At 53.3% G+C, this 24,968-nt stretch overlaps 2 protein-coding genes across 2 annotated transcripts in view; both read right to left on the reverse strand.

The window, feature by feature from the left end:
- Positions 1–14,156, reverse strand: part of CBLC (Cbl proto-oncogene C) — a 16,561-nt gene extending 2,405 nt beyond the window's left edge. The window contains exons 1-9 of the mRNA XM_007458683.1: positions 13,807–14,156; positions 11,093–11,239; positions 8,073–8,229; positions 7,674–7,795; positions 6,424–6,561; positions 3,661–3,748; positions 2,856–2,987; positions 1,260–1,397; positions 912–992 (exon numbers count right to left, since the gene is read on the reverse strand). Coding sequence (XP_007458745.1) covers positions 912–992; positions 1,260–1,397; positions 2,856–2,987; positions 3,661–3,748; positions 6,424–6,561; positions 7,674–7,795; positions 8,073–8,229; positions 11,093–11,239; positions 13,807–14,156 — 1,353 coding nt within the window. The remainder of the gene's footprint in view (positions 1–911; positions 993–1,259; positions 1,398–2,855; positions 2,988–3,660; positions 3,749–6,423; positions 6,562–7,673; positions 7,796–8,072; positions 8,230–11,092; positions 11,240–13,806) is intronic.
- Positions 14,157–23,944: 9,788 nt separating this feature from the next.
- Positions 23,945–24,968, reverse strand: part of BCL3 (BCL3 transcription coactivator) — a 9,631-nt gene continuing 8,607 nt past the window's right edge. Inside the window, exons 8-10 of the mRNA XM_007458557.1 lie at positions 24,759–24,926; positions 24,270–24,387; positions 23,945–24,132 (exon numbers count right to left, since the gene is read on the reverse strand). Of these exons, the coding sequence (XP_007458619.1) occupies positions 23,945–24,132; positions 24,270–24,387; positions 24,759–24,926 (474 nt within the window). The remainder of the gene's footprint in view (positions 24,133–24,269; positions 24,388–24,758; positions 24,927–24,968) is intronic.

The raw sequence follows: 24,968 nt of genomic DNA on the forward strand, positions 1-24,968 counted from the left end.
CCAGCTGGCTCTCTTGTTTGCTGTGGTCGAATAATGTTCCCAGACTTCCTGAGCTGTTTGTTTGAAGACTGCCCAGTATTGATTGGATCTGGTATGTACTCAGCCGGAGATGTTAACAGAGACCTCGCCCTACCTCCCCGCCCCCTGCACCCCAGGAAGCCAGGGGCTCGGAAGCCAGGGGGGTGGGGGGAAGAAGAAAGCAAGGCCAGGGCTCACTTAGAAAATAAGCAGATGATTTTGGGTTTTTTTAAGGTTTCTCCTCTTTCAGGCTGTGTGTTTGGGCAGGTGCAGTCACCTCTCTGAGCTTTTTTCTTCTGGAAAATGAGGAGAGGAACATTTTTGACTTCATAGGGTTGTTGGGAAGACTCATTCCATTGATTCATTCAACACCTATTTATTGAGCACCTACTATGTGTCAGGCACTATTCATATAACAGAGAATAAGGCAAAGTCCTAACCTTCAGGAAGGTGACAACCTGCTAACGGTGACAGAAAACAATAGACCATACACTCTGCCAGCCAGTGCAAAGGACTGAGAGAATGCAGCTGGGCAGGGGCTTGGAGGGACAGGGGCACTGCTTTCAATAGGGTGGTCAGTGAAGGCCTCCCTGAGAGGATGAGATGAGAAAGTGAGCCTGCGGAAAAGAGATATAGGCAGAGAGAACAGCTCGTGCAAAGACCCTGGGGTAGAGCACACCTGGGATGCTGGAAGGAGAGCCAGAAAGCCAACGAGGGGGGATGAGTAAGGGAGAGAAGAGAAGAAGCCATAGAGGTGTGGATGCCAGATGGCACCTCGTAAATGGGTGCAGAGAACAAGTGCCTGGCCCGTACCCCTGAGCACCTGGTCAGACTGGGGACCCCAGGGATGAATGGGACCCAAGTTGCCCACCTCAGACCAGTGCCTGACTCACCACCCTCAGCTGGCATTTGCTTCTCGGACTCTCAGTGGGCAGATTCAGCCGAGGGGGCAGGGGACGATTTGAGGGGGTCACCTAAGGGAGACAGAGGGTGGGGAGGGGGTTATGAGCTACCATTTTCTTCTCACCTACATGTCCTCCTGCCTGGAGGCCCAGCATTCAGTCACTTCCTAGGCTTTGGAGGTAGAATGGAGAATGAGGGTTATGCTAGAGAAAGCCATAGCTCCAGACCCTAAGGGATGCAAAAGCCCATGCCCCTGGGACCCCAGAATCCTGTCACCAGCCCCCTCCTCCCTCAGACCCTAGGGATTCCAGCTCCAGCTCCCTCCTGGCCCTACTTACCTGCTGCAGCTCCCCTTTGTTGTCATTGCTGTCCTCTGAGTCCTCAGCAGTGGCGCTGGCTTTGAGCTCATGGATACTCACAGCCTCTTGGCCCTTGATCTTGCAGCGGCAGAAGGGGCAGGTCTGGCTGGCTGAGTGCTGGAGGAGTGGGGAGGGAAAGGATCAGGGTCTCCCTGTTCCCCACCAGGTCCCTTGGGACTACAGGGGCCTTTATCCCTAACAGAGTGATGTGGGGAGGACAGACAGATGGAGGGAAATGGAGACAGAGAGGAGGAATTATGAAGAGAGAAAGATGGAGAGAGACACGCAGGGCAGAAAGGAGGGGCTGGACCAGAGCCCGAGAGAGCCGCGGTGCTGTGTAGGTCTCAGCCTCACAGTAGTGATGCTATGGGCTAGGAATGCCTGAGACACTCAGCTGGGCCATATGTATTCACTGTGGGGAGTCCCACAGACACCCCCCTGCCACCACCACTGGGGCCAGTGTTATGGCTGGGCTAGCCCTTTGGTTCTTTTTTTTTTGCGGTACGTGGGCCTCTCACTGTTGTGGCCTCTCCCGTTGCGGAGCACAGGCTCCGGACACGCAGGCTCAGCGGCTATGGCTCACGGGCCCAGCCGCTCCGCGGCATGTGGGATCTTCCCGGACCGGGGCACGAACCCGCGTCCCCTGCATCGGCAGGTGGACTCTCAACCACTGCGCCACCAGGGAAGCCCGCCCTTCGGTTCTTATTATGACTGCAGGGCACATCTCAGCATCAACCATCAGGGGACTTTGAAGAACAAGATTTATTACTCACAGGTGCTGGAGGGTACGGGAGGTTGCAGGTAGAGGGAAGGGAGAGAGGCAGGGAGGGAGGCGGACCTGGAGCTCTGCTTATATTAGGGGCCAAATGGGGTGCCTAGGGTTTCTGGGGTTCATTATTTTTGGCAAATTTAAAGCAGAATAGCAAGAATCAGGGTTCGGGAAGAGAGAAGCAGGACCGCTCCAGTGCTCAGTTACTTAGGGCTTTCTAAAGGGAAACTTCAAGGGTCGGGGTGGCTAGTTCCTTATCTAGTTGTTTTGTTAGTCGCTGTGTCCGGGACATGGATGTCTTTGTTATGATAAGCTCCGCAATCAAAAGCTTAAGGTCTACCACTTACATCACAATGGAAAACTTAGTATCAGCCACCCATACTCCATAGGGGTTCCCTTTACCCAGAGGTCTGGATCCTCCCTTGTGAGGTCACTACCACCAACCCCATTCCCCTGAGAAGGCAGCTAAGGCTCAGAGAGGTAAAGCCACTGGCCCCAGATCACCCAGAGAGAGAATGCTGTGGGCTAGGAATGCCTGGCCATATTTATTGTGGCCAGTCCCACAGACACGCCCCTTCCACACCAGGGTCAATGTAGCATCTTCCACTAATAATGTAACTGGATAAGGAGAAGCAGAGGTGACAGATGCAGAGTGAGAGAGACAGAAACATAAATGGAGCAAGTTTCTCCTCTCCCTGGGCCTCAGTTTCCCCATGTGATCGATGAGGCATGTGGGCGATCCTTTAGGGGCTTTTACTATAGGGAGGCGGGGACCGGGCGGGAAGGCAGGGCAGGGTTGGACCCACCTGCCAGGTAGCCAGGCAGCGGCTACAGAGCAGGTGCCCGCACGGCTCCACCTTCACGTCCTTGTTGCTCTCGGCACAGATCTTGCAGAGCTCAAACGTGGAATCCATGGCCCAGTACAGCTGCAGCTGCTCCTGGCAGGCGAGATGCGGATGACGACAAGTGGTGATATCAGCCACGGAGATGCAAGTCGGGCCACAGGAAATAAGCCCCAAACCTCTGCACCAGCCCAGAAGCCTTCCCTAAGTTCAAGGCCGTGTGTCCCAATGCCTCCTACATGTGCTTTTGTTATGGGACTTGTTCTCTGGGGGTGGTCTACGCTCAGGGCTGCCAGATTCAGCCAATAAACATACAGGATGCCCTGTTAAACTTGATTTTCAGATAAACAATGAATACATTTTGAGGTCTAAGTGTGTCCCGAATATTGTACTCAAAATTTTGTTTGTCACGTCTCCTCTCACCCATGGGATGGCTGGAAGACTAAAAGCTGACACAGGGGCTGCCTCTAGTGAGTGCGCAAAGTGCGTTAGCTGCTCTGATGATCTCAGCGGTATCATTTCCTGGTTTTATTCCCATGAAAAGCCCCGGGTAAGAGGCAGGGGGAGCTGTGTTTTCCAGAGGAGGAACAGACAGGCTCAGAGAGACCAAGTGATTTACCCCAGCTCACGCGGCCTCCAAGCCAGTACAACACCCCAAGCCCTCTGCGAGTCCAGGGCCTGACTCATGGGAGGGGATCCCTGAGCCATGGTGCAGTGGATGGAGGCGGTGGGCGGTGAGCCGGGGAGGGAGGCCGGGCTTGTGCCTCACCTCCGACACGTGGACACGCTGATGGGGTTCCATCTGGCAGAGTTCGGTCAGGTCCGGGTTGTGGTTCTTCCCATCTGGGTAAAGGTAGCTGGGGGGAGGGAAGAGGGGGTACCGAGGGACCCTCCAGCACCCCTGGAACATCTGCCCCCAATACATAGCTGGCCTGGGGGTATTTTCCCTCCCTTCTCCTGAAATTGGGATTTTCTAGGGCAAGCTGTGTCCTCTCAGGCCCCCAGGGTAGGGCTGTGTCCCCTCAGACTCCTCAGGAAGGGCTGTGTCCCCTCAGACCCCCATAGAAGGACAGACTAAGTGACTCCAGCTCTGGAAACTCCAGATGCATGAGAACCAGGAAACATCAAACCTCAGGCCCAGACCTCCCAGAACTTTACCCGTCCTAGAGTCTTCAGGTCCCAGCGTAATAGCATCTTAGTCACAGATTGCGGGAGTGACCAGATCCTAGAGTCTTCAGCCCACAGGGCTGGAAAGAACCCCCTAGTCCGTCCACACTATTCTCACTTCACAGAGGGTGACCGGGGCTCAGCGTGGGACAGGTGATGCCCGAGGCCACAGGGTGAGGCCTGGAGGGATGCAGAACCAGGGTTGTGGGCCAGGTCTGAGAGCCTGGCTCCAGGTCAGCCCACAAGAAGGCTCTGCACACCCTGGGTCTCCCATCCAGGTCATAACTGCACCCCCAGATCAACTCGGGGCCACAGGTTCCCCAAGGCCGGTGGCTCTGCCTGGCCAGCCAGGTAGAGCAGTGCAGGCACCCCGGCCTGGGCCCTGGTGCAGCTTCCCACAAACACACTGTGTGACCTGAGCTGGGCAACTCTACCTCTCTGGCCTCAGTTTTCTCTTCTGTGAAATGGACATAATTGTGCCTAAGGCAAAGATGGGTGGTGAGGATTAAATAAGACAGTGCTCAGAAAACAAGCAGGACTTACCCCCACACATAAGTACCCAGTGAGAGGGGAACTGCTAGGATCAATGTTAGACCCAGAAAACTGTCTTGCTGTGTGGTAGAAAGAGCTTGGGGTCCCCTGCCCCCTCTCTCTTGATTTTCCTGTCTCTGAAATTGTGTGTGTGTGTGTGTGTGTGTGTGTGTGTGTGTGTGTGTGTGTATACATAGGGTAGGGGGGTTAAACCAGATGGATGGTATTCACACTTATTTTAACTCTGGGAATCCTCCACTGAAATCTGACCTGGAACTTAGTACTTTATTTGTCAGGCACGAGTTCTGAGCCTGGCTGCCTGGCTTCAAATCCCAGTTCATTAGCTCAGGAGCTAATGTGTGACCTGGACAAGTGTCTCTGTCTCTCTGCACCACGGTGTCCTCAGTTATCAGATAGAGATATGATAGTATATGTCTGGGTATGTGTATACATATATATACGTACACAAACACACACACACATAACAGATTTTCATTACTCGCAGACTCTGTAATTTGCAGACTTGCCTACTTGCTAAAATGTATTTGGAACCTCAAAATCAATACTCCCTGCGGCACTTTCACAGTCATTCATGACCAGGCCCGCTCCCAGCTGAGGATGAACAAAGCAGCATTTGGCCTTTTCCTTTCAGTTCTCATACTGTAAATGTGTCCTTTTTACAGTCTATTTGGTGCCCCATTTTCCGCATTGTAATGCTTTTTCTCGGTGACTTAGCTGGCTTAAATGCCCCCCCAAGTAGAGTGCTGAAGTGCCGTCTCATGTCCTAAGCACAGGAAGGCCGTGATGTACATTATGGAGAAAATACGTGTGGGAGATGAGCTTTGTTCAGCCGTGAGTTACTGTGCTGTGGGCTGTGAGTTCAATGTGAATGTATCGATGATATATCAATGTATTAAATTAGGTGTCTTTAAACAGAAATACACATAAAGGTTATTATGTAGTGACTGGTTGACAAAAATGTGACCAGAATCTTGCAGGAACCTACAGCTGTATTTCCCCTAGGAGCAACGGCTCAGGATTCACTAATTCAGTGTTGGCTGTGATTTTGTAGAACAGAACTACCACAAATAATGAGAAATAACGAGAATCAACTGCATATCTATCTGTCTGTCTGTCCGTCCGTCCGTCCATCCATCCATCTCCCTAGCTACCTACCTACCTACCTATCTAATCTATGTATCCATCCATTCTTTCTTTCTCTCTCTTTCTCTATCTACCTACCTATCTATTTATCTATCTGTCTATCATCATCCATGTATCTATCCATCATCTATCTCATAGTGTATCATATAGATATGACTGCTAGCTAAGGAGGCTCTGGTTAAATGTCCAGGGTGAGACTTGGGAACCTCACCTACCAATTTTTCCCCTCCCGTCCTACCCAAGGCAGATTCCGAAAGAGGGGCCCTGGGGCAGCCGAGATTACAGATTGAAAACCCCAGTCTAGCTTTTTGCCCAGTTCTCCTTCTGCTCTAACACTCTAAATTCTAGAATAGGATATGGATATCTAGAAGCAAAAGCCCTTGAGTGCAAGTTCAAGGAAGGGGACCACTGGGGTTGTGCCCAACTCCCACACACTCCTCGGAGAGCTGCTACTAGCCCAACAGGTCAGCTTTGTGGGAGCTAGAAAAGGTGCCGTTTCCTCTGGACCCTTGTCTGCCACCTGCTGGCACACTGTAGTACTGCAAATTTATGTTGTCTACTCTGTGAACCCTGTGCCCTCAGGCGCGGTGATCTTGGGCAGTGCACTACATGCATGACCTTTCGAAGCGCATTCTGTTGACACCCTCAGCCTGCTAGGATGGTGACTCACAAGCCTTCCTTTTGTCCTTCCAGGAGTGCCTGGAACAGAGGTTTGTTGAGAGGGATGGTCTGCAGGATGTTGCCATCTGAGCTCACGAATCCGATGGCCCACTGCCCCGGGCGAGTGCAGCTGGGCCGGAAGATGTAGCTGGAGGAAGAGGTAGGAAGGGATGGGGTGAGGGAGTGGTCACTGCTGTCCTTTCTGGAACTCGCCGGCCCTTCACCCTGTCAGGGATCCAGGTCTGTAAGTCCTTGCTCCCTTATAAACTTCTAGGCAGTGAGGTGCTAGATCCCTGGCTGCCACTATAGGGAATGTCTGCTGTGTTCACCTGCTTGGCTCCTCCTCCACCTTCACTGGGGTTTAGACAAAGCTGATTCTGGTTTGGCCAACCAGTCCATTTCAGGACCCCGGCCAGAGTGATGGGAGTCAGCCTTGGGACTTTTGCTGGAAGTATTAGGAGTAAGGCACTCCATTTCTATAGGGTTGATAAGCTGGTAGGGTGTAAAGCTGGGGCTTCTAGAAACCATTTGCCACCATGAGGAAAGACTGTGGTTGAGAATGAGGCTAACAAAGAGGAAAGCAGGGGAAAAACAGGAACTGATTTCTGACAATAGCACTTGAGCACCTGGATCCAGCTGTGCCTGAAACCCAAACCTGGTCTTTTCAATTATGGGCATTAATTCATGTCTTTTTCTTTCCCTTTACACCAGTTTGAAGTACAGCTGGAAGAGTGCTAATACATACCATCTTGGGGGGCCTGCACCTCAGCCCTTCAAAGACGTAGGAATCTGACATCCGATTCCCTTAACTTCCAGGGAGCTCAGTCCCTCAATTTTTAGCCCTCTAGAGGGATCCAACAGCTCAGAACTCCTGGCCTGAAATACTTTAAGGACTCAGGTGTCTGGTTTCCCAGAAGGTGGGAGGTCATATTTAAAATATTTAACAGATGGTACTGCATGGGCTCTAACCTATCAGAAACAAATCTTATCCTGGGGCAGGGTCTTCAGGCCCCCTTGCCAGACCAGGTATTGTCCCTTTAGCTGCTGGATCGTGGGCAGGTCTAGGTGGTCCCGGGAGAACCTAGGTTGTAGGGGGCACTCAGCATCCTACCTCTGAGTTCTCGACTCTCTGGGGTCCCACGTACTGCGACCTTTTGGTTCTTACTTTCTGAAGGATGTCTAGGCCATCCAGACACCCCAGCCTAGGACCCAGACCCCTGCACGCTTGGCAGCCTTCTCCTCGAGTCCTGGCCCTCTTACCTGCCTGGCTTGTCTCTGTAGGTCTGCAGACGTGCTCGGACCTCATCGTAAGTGAGGAAGGCCATGTAGCCTGGGTGGTTGACGGCCAGGAGCTGCCAGTTCTTGAGGAGTGTTGGCCATGGCTAAGGTGGGGCAGTGCTTGGGTCAGGGAGGGGCTGCTGAGGAAGCAGCCCACACCCCTAGTGCCGCCCAGAGTCCAAGAACCCAGACACCTCCCTCACTCCCAAAGATACTCCCTCAGGAATATATTTGACACAGAAGATTCCAGACCCTTCCTTCTCCAGAACCCAGGAATCCGGCCCCCATCCCCCTCCTCCCTCAGACCCACAAGCCCAGGCCCCCAACCCCTCCTCCCCCAGGACCCAAGCGTCTGGGCTTCAGGCACTGGCCTTGCCTGACCTGGAAGAGCCTGGTGAAGATGTCAAACTCGAACACGGACACATGGCCACTGCAGGTGAGGTCGATAGTGGAGCGCAAGGCCAGGGTCGTGCAGTCAGGCTCCACGGGGTGGCAGATGCACAAAAGCATTTCAAACTCAGCCCAGGGCAGCACACACCTAGGTGCAAGGGCATGTCGGGGAGGGGATTGTAGGTGAAGCCTCTGGGAGGCTAGAATGGGAGCACTTCTGGGAAGGAGGCAACAAAGGGCCTGGATCCTGGGTCTGAGGCGGGAGAGGCCGGAGGGGGGGCGGGGCCTGGATCCTGGGTCTGAGGGGGCTCACAGAGGCCCGGGCGGACCTGGGATCTGAAGCCCATTCGATACAAGAGATTGAACTGGTGGGTTCCAGGCCACTGGTCCGACAGGAAAGCAGCCTGGAGCACTGGCCACTGGGGAGGCTTCACGGGGCATACTGAGAGAAGCTGTTCTAGGCCTCTGGTCAGGCTGGGGATTGCTGGTTGGACTGGGGAGGCCAGTGCAGGCCACTCGTTGGACCGGGACCAGCTGTTTGAAAACGATGAGGCGAGCCCAGGCCACCGGCCATGGTGGGAACGAGTCCCCCGGTCAGATTGAGGGGGAGAGAGAGAGAGAGAGGGTCCGCGGTTGTCCATTGAGGTCCCCGCTCGGGACACCGGATGGACTGGTCGGTCAGGCCACCCGCCGCGGGCGCTGGGCAGCCTGAGCCTGACACCCCGCGGGCTGGGGGCGGAGGGAGCCCCGCTCCCGGGTGTGCGCTGGGAGGTCGGCTCCGGGCAGTGGGAGGTCCTGGCCCCGCGCCCGGGTTTGGGAGGGACGAGGGGGGCCGGGCGGGGCGGGGCGGGGCTACCTGGGGCGGGGCCTCCTCGCTCCAGCCCTGCGGCCGCCGATCCCCCGCCCGGGCTCAGTTGTTTCCTCCGCTGCTGCCGCGCCCGCCGCCGCCGCCCGCCACCTTGAACATGGAGCCCCCGGACGCCCGGGCCGGGGCGCGCAGGGCCCCGCGGCTGCTGGTGCTCGCGCTTCTGCTGGGGGCGCACCGAGGTATGGCTCGGGCCGAGAGCAGGGCGCGACTCAGGGGCGGCCCCTGGGGGACCCCGGGAAGGGAAGAGGGGAGGGGCTTTCACCGACCCAGGAAGCCTAACCTGGGAACCCCAGGGAGGAGGGATATGGGAGCATGGGGTGCCCCTCCCAGTGAGAGACCTGGGGACAGCCAGGCAGAGGGGCTGGGGATCCACTGCAGTGGATTAGAGGCGACCTGAGAAGTCGCGGGACCCAAGAGCGCGGGCTCTCCTCTCCCTCCCCTACTCAGACCCTGGGATCTGCCCCCAGAGGTCCAGGCTTTCAGTGGCTGGAGCTTTCCCCGGCACAGAAGAGACCAAAACAGACCTCCCCGCTCAAAAGTTGTCAAGTTTTGAGAGGGTCAGGGATGCTGTGTCTAGAAACCAACAAGTTACGTGCATTTGAGGGTTCTCCCCCATGTAGATTCAGAGCCCAGACTCAAAAGGACCCGCCTGCCCCGCCTCCACCTCCATGGGAAAGGGCTGGGGCACCAGCCCTGACAGCGGAACCAAGTGTTTCCAAGTGACAGTGCCCCCTTCCCGGAGGCCCCAGATAATAAATCCACACACCTGCATGGTGGTGGGAGGAGGGGAGGAGGCCCTGAGGCACTGGCAGCAGAGGGACAGAGAGATGAGAGAAGTGGGGGAGAGAGAGATCTCTTCATCTGTCCTTGCTGTCTGCCGCTCAGACCCAGCCCAGGGTACCAGCTTGGTCCCACCTCCCTCCCAGGGGGCAGGCCTGAGCCACAGGTGGGTGCCTGGGAATCCAGGCCCCTGGCACAAGCATGGCAAGTAGTGGGTCCCCAGGGGCAGAGCTGGGCCAGGCTGGGCGGGGAAGGGACCGGAGGTTCTAAGAATTGAGAGCTCAGGCCAGGATGCCAGCCCAGAGAGTGAAAGAGCTTGCTTTCCCCATGCGAGCAGCTCTATCTGCCAGGATCCTGGGACAGGAGTGCCGGCCCTCAGCTCCGTTCTCCCTTGGAACCCAGGATCCGGGGCCTCAACCCTATACTGTTCTGAGGTGACACACTGCTCTACCAAAGAGTCAGAGGGGCCAAGGAGCGGGCAGGGGGCTCAGGCAGGTCTGAGCCAGCCTGTCCCTCCCACATTCCTGAAACCTGCCCAGCCCTGTCCCCCTCACCGCGCCCACACACCCACCCTGCCTCAGCTCTGGCCCAGCCCCAGCCCCAGCCTCGCACTCCTGAGGGAGAGGGCCAGGGGCAGGGCCGGGCCACACGGAGACTGAGAGATACGCAGAGACCGGGAAACTAAGAGATGGAGACCCAGGGGGAGGGACACACATGCAGAGGTGGCGACTAAGATGAGAGAGAGACGGTTATCCCACAGCACTGTGCCAGGCCCTATGCAAAGTGCTTGAGGCAAAAGAATGAGCCCACCCAGCCCTGCGCTTGAGGGGCGTTTGGTCTAGTGAGAAAAGCAAGGACAGACATGATTTGAGCCCAAGAGGATTGAATGGAGGCCACCGGGGCCCTTGGTGGCCCAGGGGAGGAGCGCTTAGTTCTGCAGGTGAAGGGCGAGATGGAGAGAAATGCTGATGGGATCTGAAGCTCAGAGGCGCAGAGCTGACAGATGAAGGGAGAGAGGAGCTGGGTCCTGGGGGAGGAGGGCCCGGGGGTCTGGATCCTGGGTCTGAGGGGGGAGGGGCCGGGGGCCTGGATCCTGGGTCTGAGGGGGGAGGGGCCAGGGGCCTGTATCCTGGGTCTGAGGGAAGAGGGGCCGGGAGCCTGGATCCTGGGTCTGAGGGGGGAGGGCCCGGGGGTTTGGATCCTGGGTCTGAGGGGGGAGGGGCCGGGGGCCTGGATCCTGGGTCTGAGGGAGGAGGGCCCGGGGGTCTGGATCCTGGGTCTGAGGGAGGAGGGGCCGGGGGCCTGGACACCCGGATCCGTGGGCGGGGGCAGGATGGGGTCCCAGGGGCAGGTGCTCACTCACCGGGCTCCGCAATGGTCTCTCCAGAAAGTGTGGGCCAGGATCTTGGTGAGCTGGTACGTGTGTCCACAGTATTTGCCCCCAGGGAAGAGTGCGCTCAGCTCCGCGCACATATGGCTGAAGATGAGGGTCAGCTTGGCCAGCTGTCGCCTGCGAGGTTGGGCTCTGAGGACCTGGACTTGACCTTGGGGCCCCCACTGACACCTCCACCCTCTGGCCAGAACACCCACAGGGGTGAGGCCCCCAGAATCTGTCTAAGGTGTCAGTGCGGGGTAAAAGTAGATTCCAAGACCGCCTGTTGCAGTGCTGATATCTCCCCACTCAGAACCTCAGTGTCCCTGTCTGTGAAGGAAAGGGATGTACCGCCTAATATCCAAGGCATCCTCCGGCAAATAAATCCCGGCCTCTGCCTGAAGCCTTGCCTAGCTGGACGTGGGGACCACTACGGCTGGGGCCATTTAGGGCGGTCTGAGTTCGGAGACTCCCCGTTGTTTTTAGCAACACTGGGTGGTGGACCCCTGAGCTTCCTCCTGCTGGCTGCCTCCCGGAGGGGCCGTTCAGGACGTGGCGAGCAGTAGAGGGTAGCTTTGACACTTAGTTGTGTGATTTTTGGCAAGTTCCTTTTTCCCTCCCCCACTAAGCCTCAGTTTCCTCAACTGTGAAATGGGCATAAATACTGGGTAAGTACAGCCTCTGCTTCACAGGGGGAGCGATAATGATTCTTACCCATCTTACGAGCACCTAAAATGCCAAGCACAACCTGGTATACAGTCGGCACTCAGGGCATGTTAATTACTATTACTGTTCTTATTATTTTATATTAATAGCCTCCAGGTCTGTAGGATTCCTGATGCCTTTTTTTTTTTGGCTGCATCGGGTCTTAGTTGTGGCACACGGGATCTTCATTGCAGCGCGCTGGCTTCTCTCTAGCTGTGGCGCGCGAGCTCCAGAGCACGTGGGCTTAGTTGCAACATGGCATGTGGGATCCTAGTTCCCTGACCAGGGATCAAACCCATGTCCCCTGCATTGGAAGGTGGATTCTTAACCACTGTATCACCAGGGAAGTACCCCTGATGCCTTTTATAGGGCCACCCTTGACAGTTTCTAAGCACCCTCCCTTCCCAGAGTCTGTAATATAGTCACTATTCACTATAGTGACTGGTCCAAGTTGAGATGTACTCTAAATGTGAAATACACACTACATTTCAGAAACTTAGCGCAAAAGGAAAAAAAGAATGTGAACGATCTCATTAATCATCACCTTATATATTGATCATAAGTTGAGATATATTGGATATAGTGAGTTAAAGAAAATGTTACTAAAATTTATTTCACCTGTCTAAAAAACTTTTTGTAATATGTCTACTAGAAAATGAAAAACTACATATGTGGCTTGTATTAGATTTTAGTGGAAAGTCCTGGTCTAGAATCTCCGTCAAAGAGTTGCTAGGACCCCCAACTCTAGAAAATCCACTGAGATACTCACTGAGCCCCTAAGCTTCCTAGTTTCTAGAACCTACTGCATCTAGAACAGTGGTTCTCAGTGGAGTTATACCACCATTCTAAGGAGCTTCTAGAAGTTTACTTGAGGCTGGATTGTGGGGACAATCCCCTCCAGTTAGACTTACCCACACCCCACTCAATTTTCCAATGTCCCATCAGACATTTGTGAAGGTGGAAAATCCGTTTATAATGATCTGAGCTTAGAACCCAGTTCAGTTTCGCATAAGCATTTTTTATGGCCACGCCCCGCAGCTCGTGGGATCTTAGTTCTTGGACCAGGGATTGAACCTGGCCTCTTGGCAGGGAAAGCACGGAGTCCTAACCACTGGACCACCAGGGTATTCCCTACATAAGCATTTTTCGCACTTTGAAAATTGATTCTGAATTTTACAGAAATTCACTATCCTATGTATCCAGGGAAGTCTGTTTGATTCAGCAACAGAGTGATTTTTCCCTCCAAGTGCAAGTGTCTGACTAGTCAGTTCTACCTTCCAGAATAATTGTAACTATGCCTTGGCATTTTCATTTGAAATATAGATAATTTTATTATGAGAACATTCCTTTTATCTCTTCCTTATAATACATTTTGGGCATTATAGTGGGTTTTTTAAAAGAATTATGAATAGGTAGGTTATTTACCCTATGTATTTCATTTCAGGATGGATTTAAAGAAACACTACAAAATATGTGCTCTAAAAAAGGGGCATGGGGGCCTGTTGGGATTGAGAACCGCTGTTCCAAACCTTGTTCTGGGCTCTAGGCCTCAAACCTCTGCCCCTGTCACTCAGCAGCCCTTTCCCCAGAATTCAAAACTGGAGCCGGCAACCTGCAGACAAGCGCCAGGTCCTGAGCTAGCTCTTTCTCAGGAACTAAAGAGGCTCTGGGAGTCCCCCAGGCCGGGGCGGTGATGGGGGCTTAAAGAGCACGTGGTCTAGCGATCTTCATGCAGGAAGCTCCCTGGGGTCTCCACATTCCAGGGTGTGTGTCTAAATCCTCTGGGAGAGCAGCCCGCTTCTTAGCCAAGAAAGAGGGGGAAATGAGGAGCTCAGTGCCCAGGTGCCCAAGGAAGGAAAAGCCTGGGTGGCCCAGTTTTCCATGTTCCTTCAGGTAGAAGGGCTTGGGACCGGGAACCCTGGGTCCGAGGGAGGAGGGAGCTGGGAGCATGACCTGGGACCCACTCGCGAGCTCACCTTTGTCCTGGCGCAAGGGCTCACCTGAGTCTGGAGCCCTTCCGGAAGAGCTCGTCGTTGGCAGTCTTCCGGCCCCGGGGTGGCAGCAGTGCCGCCACCTGCCTGCTCTTGGCCTCCAGGTTAGCGAGATAGACCACGAGAAAGTCCTCCGCACCACCGGGACCCTCGGGGCCGCGTCCGCCGCCCGCCCGCCGGGCGTGCGCCACCTCGCGCAGCAGCTGCGCGGTGCGGGGCAGTAGGTCCCGCAGCGAGGGGGGACTCGAGGCGAGCCGGGGGTCCCCGCATTGCTCTTCCAGGCGCTGCAGCAGCTTCACCGCCCGACCGAACGCGCTGGATTCTCTCCACTGCCGTCCCCGCGGGGCCGCCGCAGCCATGAGTCCCTCCGATGCCGGAGGAGGTGAGCGAGCGGCTGGGAGAGGCGCGGCCCCTCCCAGCCCGAGGTGGGGGCGGGACGGGGCGGGCCAGGTGAGGGCGGGCCCTGGAGAAACCGGGAGGGGACTGCAGGTACCTGTGTGTCCAAAGGGGGCAGGGGCTGGGGACTCTGGCAACTGGGCTCCTTAGAGATGGGGTTCAAACGTCTGATCCCCAAAGAAAAGCCGGATGGGGTGGCTTTGGTGGGTGGCGATAGGACTTCCTGAATGGGTGGGAATCGCAGGTAAGATGCCTGGGCCCCTTCTGGGAAGGGCTGAGGACTGGGTCCCAAGATAGCGGTGGAGGAGGGGTTGGGGGAAACCTAGGACTTTTGTTGGGGGCGAGACTGGGGCTGGGAGTTTAGCTACGCAGACCCTGAAGGGGATGGGGTTGGAACGTGGCTTTCCTGGGTCGTAGAGAGCTGAACTTTCTAGGAGGAAATGTTAGGGAAATAGTGTGATTCCCTCTGTCCCTGAGAAGGAACACAGCGTGCCCAGTCCCGTGGGTCCCCTAAGAGCAGGAGTTGGGAGAAGGGTGTCTGAGGGAGCAGGAATTTGGTGACATAATTCCTGGGTCCCCACAGCAGAGGCCTGCGAGAAATCGGGCTGGAGTTGAGACACCCAGATTTCCAAAGGAGGTGGGGGCTTCTGGGTCCTCAGGGGATGAGGCGGGAAGATGGGATTCATGAATGCTGAGGCCCAGGCGCGGCTGCTCAGCGCAGGGCTGGAGAGACGTGGTTCTCTCCCCAACCTTCGCCACCTGTAGCATCTCCCCAGCCAGGGCTGTGCGTTGGGCGGCCACGGCGCGGGGGTGTTGTGGGCCGGACCGTCCCTCCGCCCCCAAGGCATCCAGGCCACGCCCCTGGGCGTCCTGGCCACGCCCCGGCCAGGAGACTGGCCAAGTTCTGATTACAAATATGCACAGACCTAGAGAATTTCCAATCAGAGAATAATAGTAATAGCTAACATTTATTAAACATTCACTCGCTGTCGGTCCTTGTGCGTCAGGCTTTACATTTTCTCACTGAATTCTCAAAAACTCTTTGAGGTAGGAGGGGTAGAGGGATGAGGATGAGAGATGAGGCTCCCATTGCACCCCACCCTCCTCCTCAGCCCCCATCCTCCATCTCTCAGAACCCGAGGATCCTTAACTTGTGGAATCTTCGAATTTACGTCTCAGACTAAGCGAAGACCCGGGCTTTGCCGTCAGGATGGAGGGGGTCTGCCTCCCAGCTCCTTGCCTTCCTGCATCCTCTGAGCCTCAGTTTCCACCTCCGCGAAACAGGATGAAAACCCACTGGCCTGGCAAAAATTCAAAGTTTTGATTATACCAAGTGTTGACCAGGAGCTGATGGAAGTGTAAACGGACAAATTAGGTTGGAGAATAACTTGACAGGATCCATCAAAGCCTTGGCAGGGCAAGGCCATTGCCAGCTACCTCCTTCAGAGCCGTGGCTTGTAAACACTTTTGCTCACATTGGGACGTTATACACCCGAAACAAACAAGTTTCACAGGGCAATCCTTACCCCGACTATGTGCATGCGCTCTCGTATCTTCTATTCAATTTAATTTAATTTCATCAAAGGGAAAATTGTGTTTGTAACCCACGAAATTGATTTCACAACCCACTAATGGATCTTGTTGGGCAGGTTGTAAAATACTGCCCTAAGAAACTCCAAGAGACGTGTTCAAGGATGTTAATTGCAGCCTTGTAGGAAATAGAGAAAACTGGAAACAGGGCAAGTGTCCATCATCAGAAGCAATGAATACATTGTGGTATCCGTTCACAAAGGACTCCCACAGAGCAGTTCAAGTGAATGAACTGGACACACATTCCAACAACCTGACTCGTAAAAACGTAATGATGAGTGTACTGTGTTGAATAGTACCCCTCCCCCATTTGTGTCCACTGGAACCTATGAATGTGACCTTACTTAGAAATAGTTTTTTTTTTAATTTTTAAAAATTAATTTATTTTATTCATTTATTTTTGGCTGTGCTGGGTCTTCGTTGCTGTGAGCAGGCTTTCTCTAGGTGCGGCAAGCGGAGCTACTCTTCCTTGAGGTGCGCAGGCTTTTCACTGCTGTGGCTTCTCTTGTTGCGGAGCACCGGCTCTAGGCGCACGGGCTTCAGTAGTTGTGGCACGCGGGCTCAGCAGTTGTGGCTCGGGGGCTCTAGAGCGCAGGCTCAGTAGTTGTGGCGCACGGGATTTGTTGCTCCGCAGCATGTGGGATCTTCCCCGACCAGGGCTTGAACCCGTGTCCCCTACATTGGCAGGAGGATTCTTAACCACTGCGCCACCAGGGAAGCCCAGAAATAGCGTTTTTGTAGGTGTAACCGAGTTAAAATGAGGTCATACTGAATTAGGGTGGTCCCTAAATCCAATATGACTGGAAATTTGGACATAGACACAGGTATACCCACAGGGAGAAAGCCATGTGACGACAGAGGCAGAGATTGGAGTGATGCATTTCTAAGCCAAGGATTGCTGGGAAACACCAGAAGCTAGGAAGCAGCAAGGAAGGACCCTCCCCTAGAGCCTTCAGAGAGAGCATAGCCCTGCCAGCACATTGGTTTGGGGCACCTAGTCCCCAGAATTTTGAGAGAATAAATTTGTTGTTTTAAGCCACTGAGTTTGTGGTCCTTTGTTACAGCAGCAACAGGAAATTAATACAATGAGTTAAAAAAAAAAAAAAGTGCAGAAGGATTAGTACAACACAATGTTGTTTATACCAGGTAAGAGAACCTGCAAAGGGAATTCCCTAGCGGTCCAGTGGTTAGGACTCCGTGCTCTCACTGCCGAGGACCCGGGTTCAATCCCTGGTCAGGGAACTAAGCTCCCACAAGCTGCACGGCGTGGCCAAAAAATAAAGAAAAGAAAAGAAACCCTGCAAAACCAATGCTCTATATTATTGGGGGATGCATCGTATGTGATAATAGTATGAAACCATGAGTGGTAATGTTGAGCATTAAATGCAGGACATGTCGAAGGAAAAAGATGGACTCTGAGGATACAATGGGACTACGATATCGTTAACGCTTTAATTAAAAAAAAAAAAACAAAACTGGGCCAAATATGGCAAACTGGTTAAGTGTTCGTATAGTTGCAAAGTGGATACAAAAGCAGTGGATGAGGGCTTCCCTGGAGGCGCAGTGGTTAAGAATCCGCCTGCCAATGCAGGGGACATGGGTTCGAGCCCTGGTCCGGGAAGATCCCACATGCCGTGGAGCAAGTAAGCCCGTGTGCCACAACTACTGAGCCTGCGCTCCAGAGCCCATGCTCTGCAAGAAGAGAAGCCACCGCAATGAGAAGCCCGCGCACCGCAAAGAAGAGTAGCCCGCGCTCGCTGCAACTAGAGAAAGCCCACCCGCAGCAACGAAGACCCAACACAGCCAAAAATAAGTAAATAAAATAAATAAATTTATTTAAAAAAATCAGTGGATGATAAGAAAAGATACTGAAAAATCATTTTCAGTTAGGGAAATGAAAATCCAAACCACAAGGACATCCCACTTCACACCTGCCAGGAAGGCTATAATAAAAAAGACAGACAATAATAAGTATTGGAGAGGCTGTGGAGAAACTGGAACTCAGTCAGTGCTGGTGAGGATGTAAAATGGTACAGCTGCTTTGGAAAACGGTTTGGTAGTTCCTCAAAATGTTAAACATAGAGTCATTGTATGATCCTGGAATTCCATGCCTATGTATATATATCACAGAGAACTAAAAACATATATCCACACAAAGATTTGCGGAAACAACTTAAATGCCCGTCAAATGACAATGGATAAATGGGTAAATTAAACGCAGTATTCCCATATAATGGAATATTATTTGGCCATTAAAAGGAGTGAAATATTGATACAGGCTACAACGTGGATGAACCTCAAAAGCTTTATGCTAAAGTAAAAGAAGCCAGTCACAAAAGACCACATATTGTACGACTCAATTTATATAAAATGTCCAGAATAGGCAAACCTATAGAGACAGGAATAATATTAGGGATTGCCTAGGGCTGAAGGAAGGGGGTTAGGGGGAAATAGGGAGTGACTACTAATGGGCAGGGGGTTTCTTTTGGGGATGAAGAAACGTTTTAAAATTGATTGTGGTGATGATTTCACAACTCTCTGAATTCACTAAAACCACTGAATTGTACACTTTAAATAGTTGAATTGTAGGCTATATACATTATATTTAATAAAACTGTTTATAAAAAGTGGAGGCCGGATCCCAGGGTAGCCACAAGAGGGCGCACTAAGCACAGATTTACCTCCTCCCTTGGGAACTGAGTTTCTCAGGCCCTGCCCGCAGACCTTGGCCACACCTCTGAGAATCTGGCCACGCCCCAAGGCTCTGACCACACCCCAGGATATGGCCTGTCCTTCATCCAGGCCACGCCTCTGAAACTTTGCCCACACCCCCCAAGACCCTGGCCACACCCCGAGACCTTAACACACCCTAAAGCCAATGTCTTAGCCACCCCAAAGCAGAGTCTGAAGCAGCAAATTCACACTCCAAACTCCCCAAGCTCTGAGCACAGATGCATGCACAGACTTAAATCCACTTAGAAACACAGAGCCTGAAAACCATGACTTTCAATTTGCAAGCGTTCTTTTCTTTTTTGAAATCATTTTAAACTTATAGAAAAGTTGCAAGAATAGGACCAAGGTTTCTTGTATACCCTTTACCCAGACTCATCAATTGTTAACAATTTGTCAGTTTGCTTTATTATTTGCTCTCCCCCTCCCTCGAACCATTTGAGAGTTAAGTTTCAGACATTTTACCTCTTTGCTCCTAAACACTCCGATGTGTATCTCCACATATAAGAACATTCTCTTACACAGTCACAGTATGGTTATCAAAAGCAGGACAGTTAACAGTGATACAATACTAGCATGTAACACTGCAGCCTATATTCAAATCACCAGTTGTCCCCAAATTATCCTCATAGCAAACCATTTTTTCCAGTCCAGGATCCAATCCGAGATCATGTGTTGGATTTAGGTTTTTTTTTTTTTTTTTTTTAATTTAGTTTATTTATTTTTGGCTACGTTGGGTCTTTGTTGCTGAGCGTGGGCTTTTTGTGGTAGCTTCTCTTGTTGCAGAGCACGGGCTCTAGGCACGTGGGCTTCAGCAGTTGTGGCTCTCAGGCTCTAGAACGTGGGCTCAGTAGTTGTGGCACACAGGCTCTGTTGCTCCGTGGCATGTGGGATCTTCCCAGACCAGGGCTCGAACCCGTGTTCCCTGCACTGGCAGGCAGATTCTTAGCCACTGCACCACCAGGGAAGTCCTGCATTTAGTTTTGATGTCTTTATATTGTCCTTCAGTCTGGTACAACCGCTCAGCCTAACTTTGTGTTTCATGAAGTTGACGTTTTCGATAAATCACAGGCCACTTCTTAGCTCTTTGGTAAGATGTCTAGATTTGGGTTTGTCTGATATTTCCTTGTGATCGGATTCTGGTGGCAGGAATATTATAAAAGTGATGCTGTGTCCTTCTCAGTGCATGGTATCAGAAGGTACACGATGTTGGTCGTCCCATTCTTGGTGATGAATTCCTTCGCTTGGTGAAGGTGAATTGTGGAATCCCGGACTCAACGACTCACCAGGTCAGTGTCTCCCCTTTCTGGGCCTCAGTTTCCCTTTCTGTAAAATGGAGGTGTGGCTGACTTGAGGGTCTGCTCACACACCGAACCAGCAGATGTGTTCTGTTTAGTTCTTATGCTTCTAAAAGCATTCTGGGGGGACAGCACCCACATTTAAGATTTGGAAGATTTCATGCAAGTGCTTGAAAGAGATATTCTCTGACTGAGCATCTGGGTTTACTCAGGGTGGTGATAACAAGTGAAACTTTGCAACAGGGGCTGGGCCTCTGGAGCAATGCATTGAAAGTATGACTTCTGGTTCTAGAAAGCAAGGACTTTCACAGATGAGAACAGTTCTTGGTGGTGGTGGTTAAGGGGGGTGTTTAATTCTGGGAGGGCTGGGGGGGGGACTGGAGACCCTCTATATAGCCCTTCTCCCCTCTCCTTGGAGTCTTTCTTCAGGGGAAGGAGGCTGGGTGTGGAAGGACACGTGCCCAGTCCCAAGGTCAGGAAGCTGAGAGGGGGTTTCCATGTGTGGAGAAGCCAGATCCTTTGTTTTAGAGAAGTAAGTCACCAAGGTCAGGGCCGGGTTCAGCTTTTGAACCGGGAGATAGTTTCTCACACACAAAGAGGCACATCACCTACAGTCTGGACCCACAGATTCAAGGAGATCTTGACACACACTCCAGGCTGGTTATGGGGCTGGCACCTACACTCTCATCAAATCCTCATCAACCCATCAGCCCTCAGACGTGGGCATTATTCCCATTTTACAGATGCGGAAACGGAGGCTCGGGGCCTGAAGTCGCCTGATCAAGGTCACATGGTTAGGGAATGGAAGGGCTGGACCCGAACTCAGTTCTAACTCCGGGGCCTGTGCTCTCAACGACACACCACCTGTTATCTTGCACCCTTTCCACACACACATGCGTGTGCACACACAGAATAAAAGGCACAACCACACACAACCTTCCTGTGAGTCAAAAAGGGCCCAGCGACTATGAGCGTGGGTTTAGGAGGCAGGAGACCTGGCCTTGGACGGGCAACTTGCTCTGAGTCTCAGTTTTCTCATCTGGAATATGGGTGCCATCATGGTCAATACATGGCTGCTAATATTTGCTCCCAAACTGGTCACACAGTGTGACAGGGGACCAGACACAGCCACAAAGAATCACAGACACCATAATGCAATGGGGAGTGGGTGAGGCTCACTCATTCTACCATCACTTCTCAGGGGTCTGCTCCGTGCCAGGCAATGTGCTGGCTGCTGTGGGTAGGGCAGCAGGAGGAAACTGTCCTCCCAGGGCTCACGGTCTGCTGGAGAGACAGTCATTGCACATGACCTTGCTCATGTGGTGGGATTATCACGTGGGAAGTTCTCACACACAGCTGCTTGCAGGGCCCAATAGTCACCCTCTGTAGTGGGTTGAGCGGTGGCCTCCCACAAAGATATGTCCCCATCCTTACCCTCCAAAACCCTTAAATGTGACCTTATTTGGAAAAAGCGTCTTTGCAGATGCACTTAAGGTTAGGCTCTCAAGATGAGATCATCCTGGATTACCTGGGTGGGTTTAGGGCTAAACCCAGTGACAATTATCCTTATAAGAGCCAGAAGAGAAGACACAGACACACAGCAGAGGAAGCCATGTGAAGATGGAGGCAGAGATTGGAGAGATGCAGCCACAAGCCAAGGAATGCCAGCAGCCACCAGAAGCTGGAAGAGGCAGGGAAGGATTCTCCCCTAGAGCCTTTGGAGGGAGTGTGGCCCTGCTGACCACCTTGATTTTGAACTTCTGGCTTCCAGAACTGTGAGAGAATAAATTCATTTTGAGCCATCTAGTTTGTGGCCATTTGTTACAGCAGCCCTAGGAAACCAGCATGTCTTCCAAATCAGGCAGCTCTAGGGACACCATAGCCCAGAGGCAGCATCAAAAGCACTGGCACAGGGCTTCCCTGGTGGCTCAGTTGTTGAGAGTCCACCTGCCGATGCAGGGGACGTGGGTTCGTGCCCCAGTCTGGGAAGATCCCACATGCCGCAGAGCAGCTGGGCCCGTGAGCCATGGCTGCTGAGACTGCACGTCCGGAGCGTGTGCTCAGCAACGGGAGAGGCCACAACAGTGAGAGGCCCGCGTACAGAAGGAAAAAAAAAGAAAAAAAAAAAAGCACTGGCACATGGTCACAAAGACGCATGGCCACCTAAGTCAGGACGGCCATGTGAACATGGGCTACCCAGTCAGAGCTGCCCCAGAAGTGTGTGTACACGGATGTGTGTGCGTGTGTGTACACACACACACACACCCCTAGCCTAGACGCAAGTGTCTCCTAGGAAGACGTTAAGGCAGTGGGCCCCACAGATACAGCATGTTGTGGAGTCACCGCAGCAGAAATGTTCACAATCACCAAGACATACAAAGACCCAGAGGCCCAAGGAGGGCCCGCCAGACTGAAAAAACCCACACTCAGCATCACTTGGAAACACAAACACATGGTCACTCCAGAAGACCAACAGAATGGGACCAAGGTTGCCAGCTTCTCCCAAAGGACACCCCTTTCTCCAAGGCTGGAGGCACTGGGGTCTGACATGGGGTCCAGCCCTTTCTTGGGGGTTCCAGCTTGTCCTTGCCTCCCCCATTGTACATCCATCTTCCCTTCCCAACAGGCAAATCCCTGTAACAAATCACTTATCCATACACCCACTGCTTAGTGATGTTGCTTCTCTGATCGAATAAAGACTCCGATGATATTTACATCCTAACCCCTGGAACTCTGTGAATGTTACTTCATATGGCAAAAGGGATTTGGCAGATGTGAGGAAGTTAAGGGTCTTGAGATGGGGGAGATTATCCTGGATTATGTGGGGGCACCTGGGGGAATCACAGGGTCCTCCTAAGAGGGAAACAGGAGATCAGAGCAGATGTACAGATAGAAGCAAGATGGTGCTGTGATACAAGGAAGGGGCCATGAGCTAAGGAATGCAGGCGGCCTCTGGGAGCTGGATCGTGCAAGGGACCAGATTCTCCTCTAGAGCTTCCAGAAGGAACCAGCTCTGCTGACACTTTGACTTTGGTCCAGTCAAGTTGATTTTGGACTTCTGACCTCCAGAACTATAAGAGGATGAATCTGTGTTGTTTTCAGCTGCTGAATTTGTGGTGCTTTGTTACTGTGGTAACGGGAAATGAATGCAAACCCTGACTGACACATAAGAAACGCGTCCAGACAGTCAAAAATATATATGTATGTCAGGGGGGCCCTGGAGCCACTGAATAAAAATGTGATACACCAAGCGAGGCAGTCACATAGAAACAATCACACGATGACCGCAGGTCTCAATGTTAGGAACACTCACAAATGCTACACGCACGGAGACCCAGAGGCAACTGGCATCAACGGTTTACCACAGGTACACAACTGGGGGGAACCAGCTGTGGTACCACAGGGACCCACAAACCGCAGAATCCTTCAGAAGCACACATACACACACATGCACTATGGAATCCAACAGGGTCCTCTGGAAAGATGTCACACTTCACATTGTCCCCAGAAACAATGGCACAGTGACACAATGACAGAACATTTACAACACACCGTAAGTTCTAGAGTCGCCCACACATGTCACTGTCAGTCTGAGACTCACATGGAGTCAGCTGGATACAGCACCCAGGTGGGCACACACACAAACACACTTCCTCCAGACCTCCTCATGAAAGAGGCCTAGCAAAGCCAGGGATATGGTACAAAAATAGTTTATTACAAAAGAAATCCAACCCAAAAGCCTAATAATTTACATTGATATCAGTGCCTGGCTACAGCCCATCTCTCCCTCCTTACTGAACTGGGTAAAGGCCAGAGGGGAGGGCTGTTCCTTGGTTCCACCAGCTCTGGGAGAGGAGAAGGAAATGAATGATTGGGTGAAGTTCCAGATGGGAGACTCGTGCCTGAGAATAATAGGGTAAGAGTCCCGGGCTGGGGGTGGGGACGAGATGGGGGAATATCCATGCTGAGAAGAGGGGGGCGGTTATGGGTAAATATATGTGCCTCTGTGCAAATCCTGGTCCAGAAGATTGGGGGGGGGGGCAGAGTGAGATCTTCACAGTTTCCAGGAGGGCTGACCCCATAGGGCAGCGAGGTCCCTCCTCATGAGTCCGAGATCTGCCCCCCCATCCCTCTCAGCTACCTCCTGGAGCTGGGGAGGGGGGCACCGGCCGGCCAGGGGCTCGGAGGACCCCGGCATAGGGCAGGAAGGTCGGTGGAGATGAGGCAGGAAGGAAAAAATTTGGGGGAACCATGGGGAATCCAGGGGGGTCCTTGGGGGGAGACTGGGAGGGCGAGGAGGGTGGTGATGCTGACAGAAGACCTATGGGAAGAGAAGAGAGAGGAGGGGTGAGGGCAGCAAGAGGCTGGATCCAGGGAGAAGGGGGCTGGGGACCCCCACTCCTGGGTTCTGAGGGAGGGCGGAGCTGGGCTGCTGGAAGTTGGGAGCCGGTTTCTCACCATTGGAGCTGAGGCGGCTGCTGCTCTCAGGGGAGGTGGTGGCACTCCGGTCAGGGGAGGGCTCTGGCTGGCATGCAGGAGCAGCCCGTGTTGCCTTCCCTCTCAGGATGTCGATGACCTGTGGGGCGATGGGGGGGTGGTGTCATCATCAGGCCACCCCTGCCCACACAGCCCTGCTTCTCTTCATCTCTCCTAGCTCACGGGGGTCTCCTAGCTCAGGGAGCACCGCCTCTTTCTCAGTACGTGCAGAGGGATAAGTCACTTCCTTTCTTTGTGCCTCAGTCACTCCTTTGCCTATAACTCACACCCATGCCCTCAGGCTCACCGGCTCACCTCCACGCCCTGGCACAGACGCGCACACACCCACCGCAGCATCCCCTGCACGCACGTGCCCACTCACCTGTCACATCCGCGCGGACCGGCGCTCGGGCACAGACACCCCTGCAACCCCTGTAACCCCCGCCGCCACCAGCGCGCACACTCACTCACCCGGCGGCTGCGCGCCACCATGAGCGGCGTGTCGTTGTGGCAGTTCTTGAGGCCGCTGTCTGCGCCGCTGCGGACCAGCGTGCGCACGAGCGGGAGGAGCCCGCGGCCTGACGCTGAGTGCAGCGCCGAGCTGCCCGAGTACATCTGCGCGTTCACGTTGGCGCCGTGCTGCGGGCAGGGAGGCGCGGGTCAGGACCAACGCCAGGTCCC

Source organism: Lipotes vexillifer, unplaced genomic scaffold (assembly GCF_000442215.2).
Source record: "Lipotes vexillifer unplaced genomic scaffold, Lipotes_vexillifer_v1.1 scaffold371, whole genome shotgun sequence".
Classification (NCBI taxonomy): Eukaryota; Metazoa; Chordata; class Mammalia; order Artiodactyla; family Lipotidae; genus Lipotes; species Lipotes vexillifer.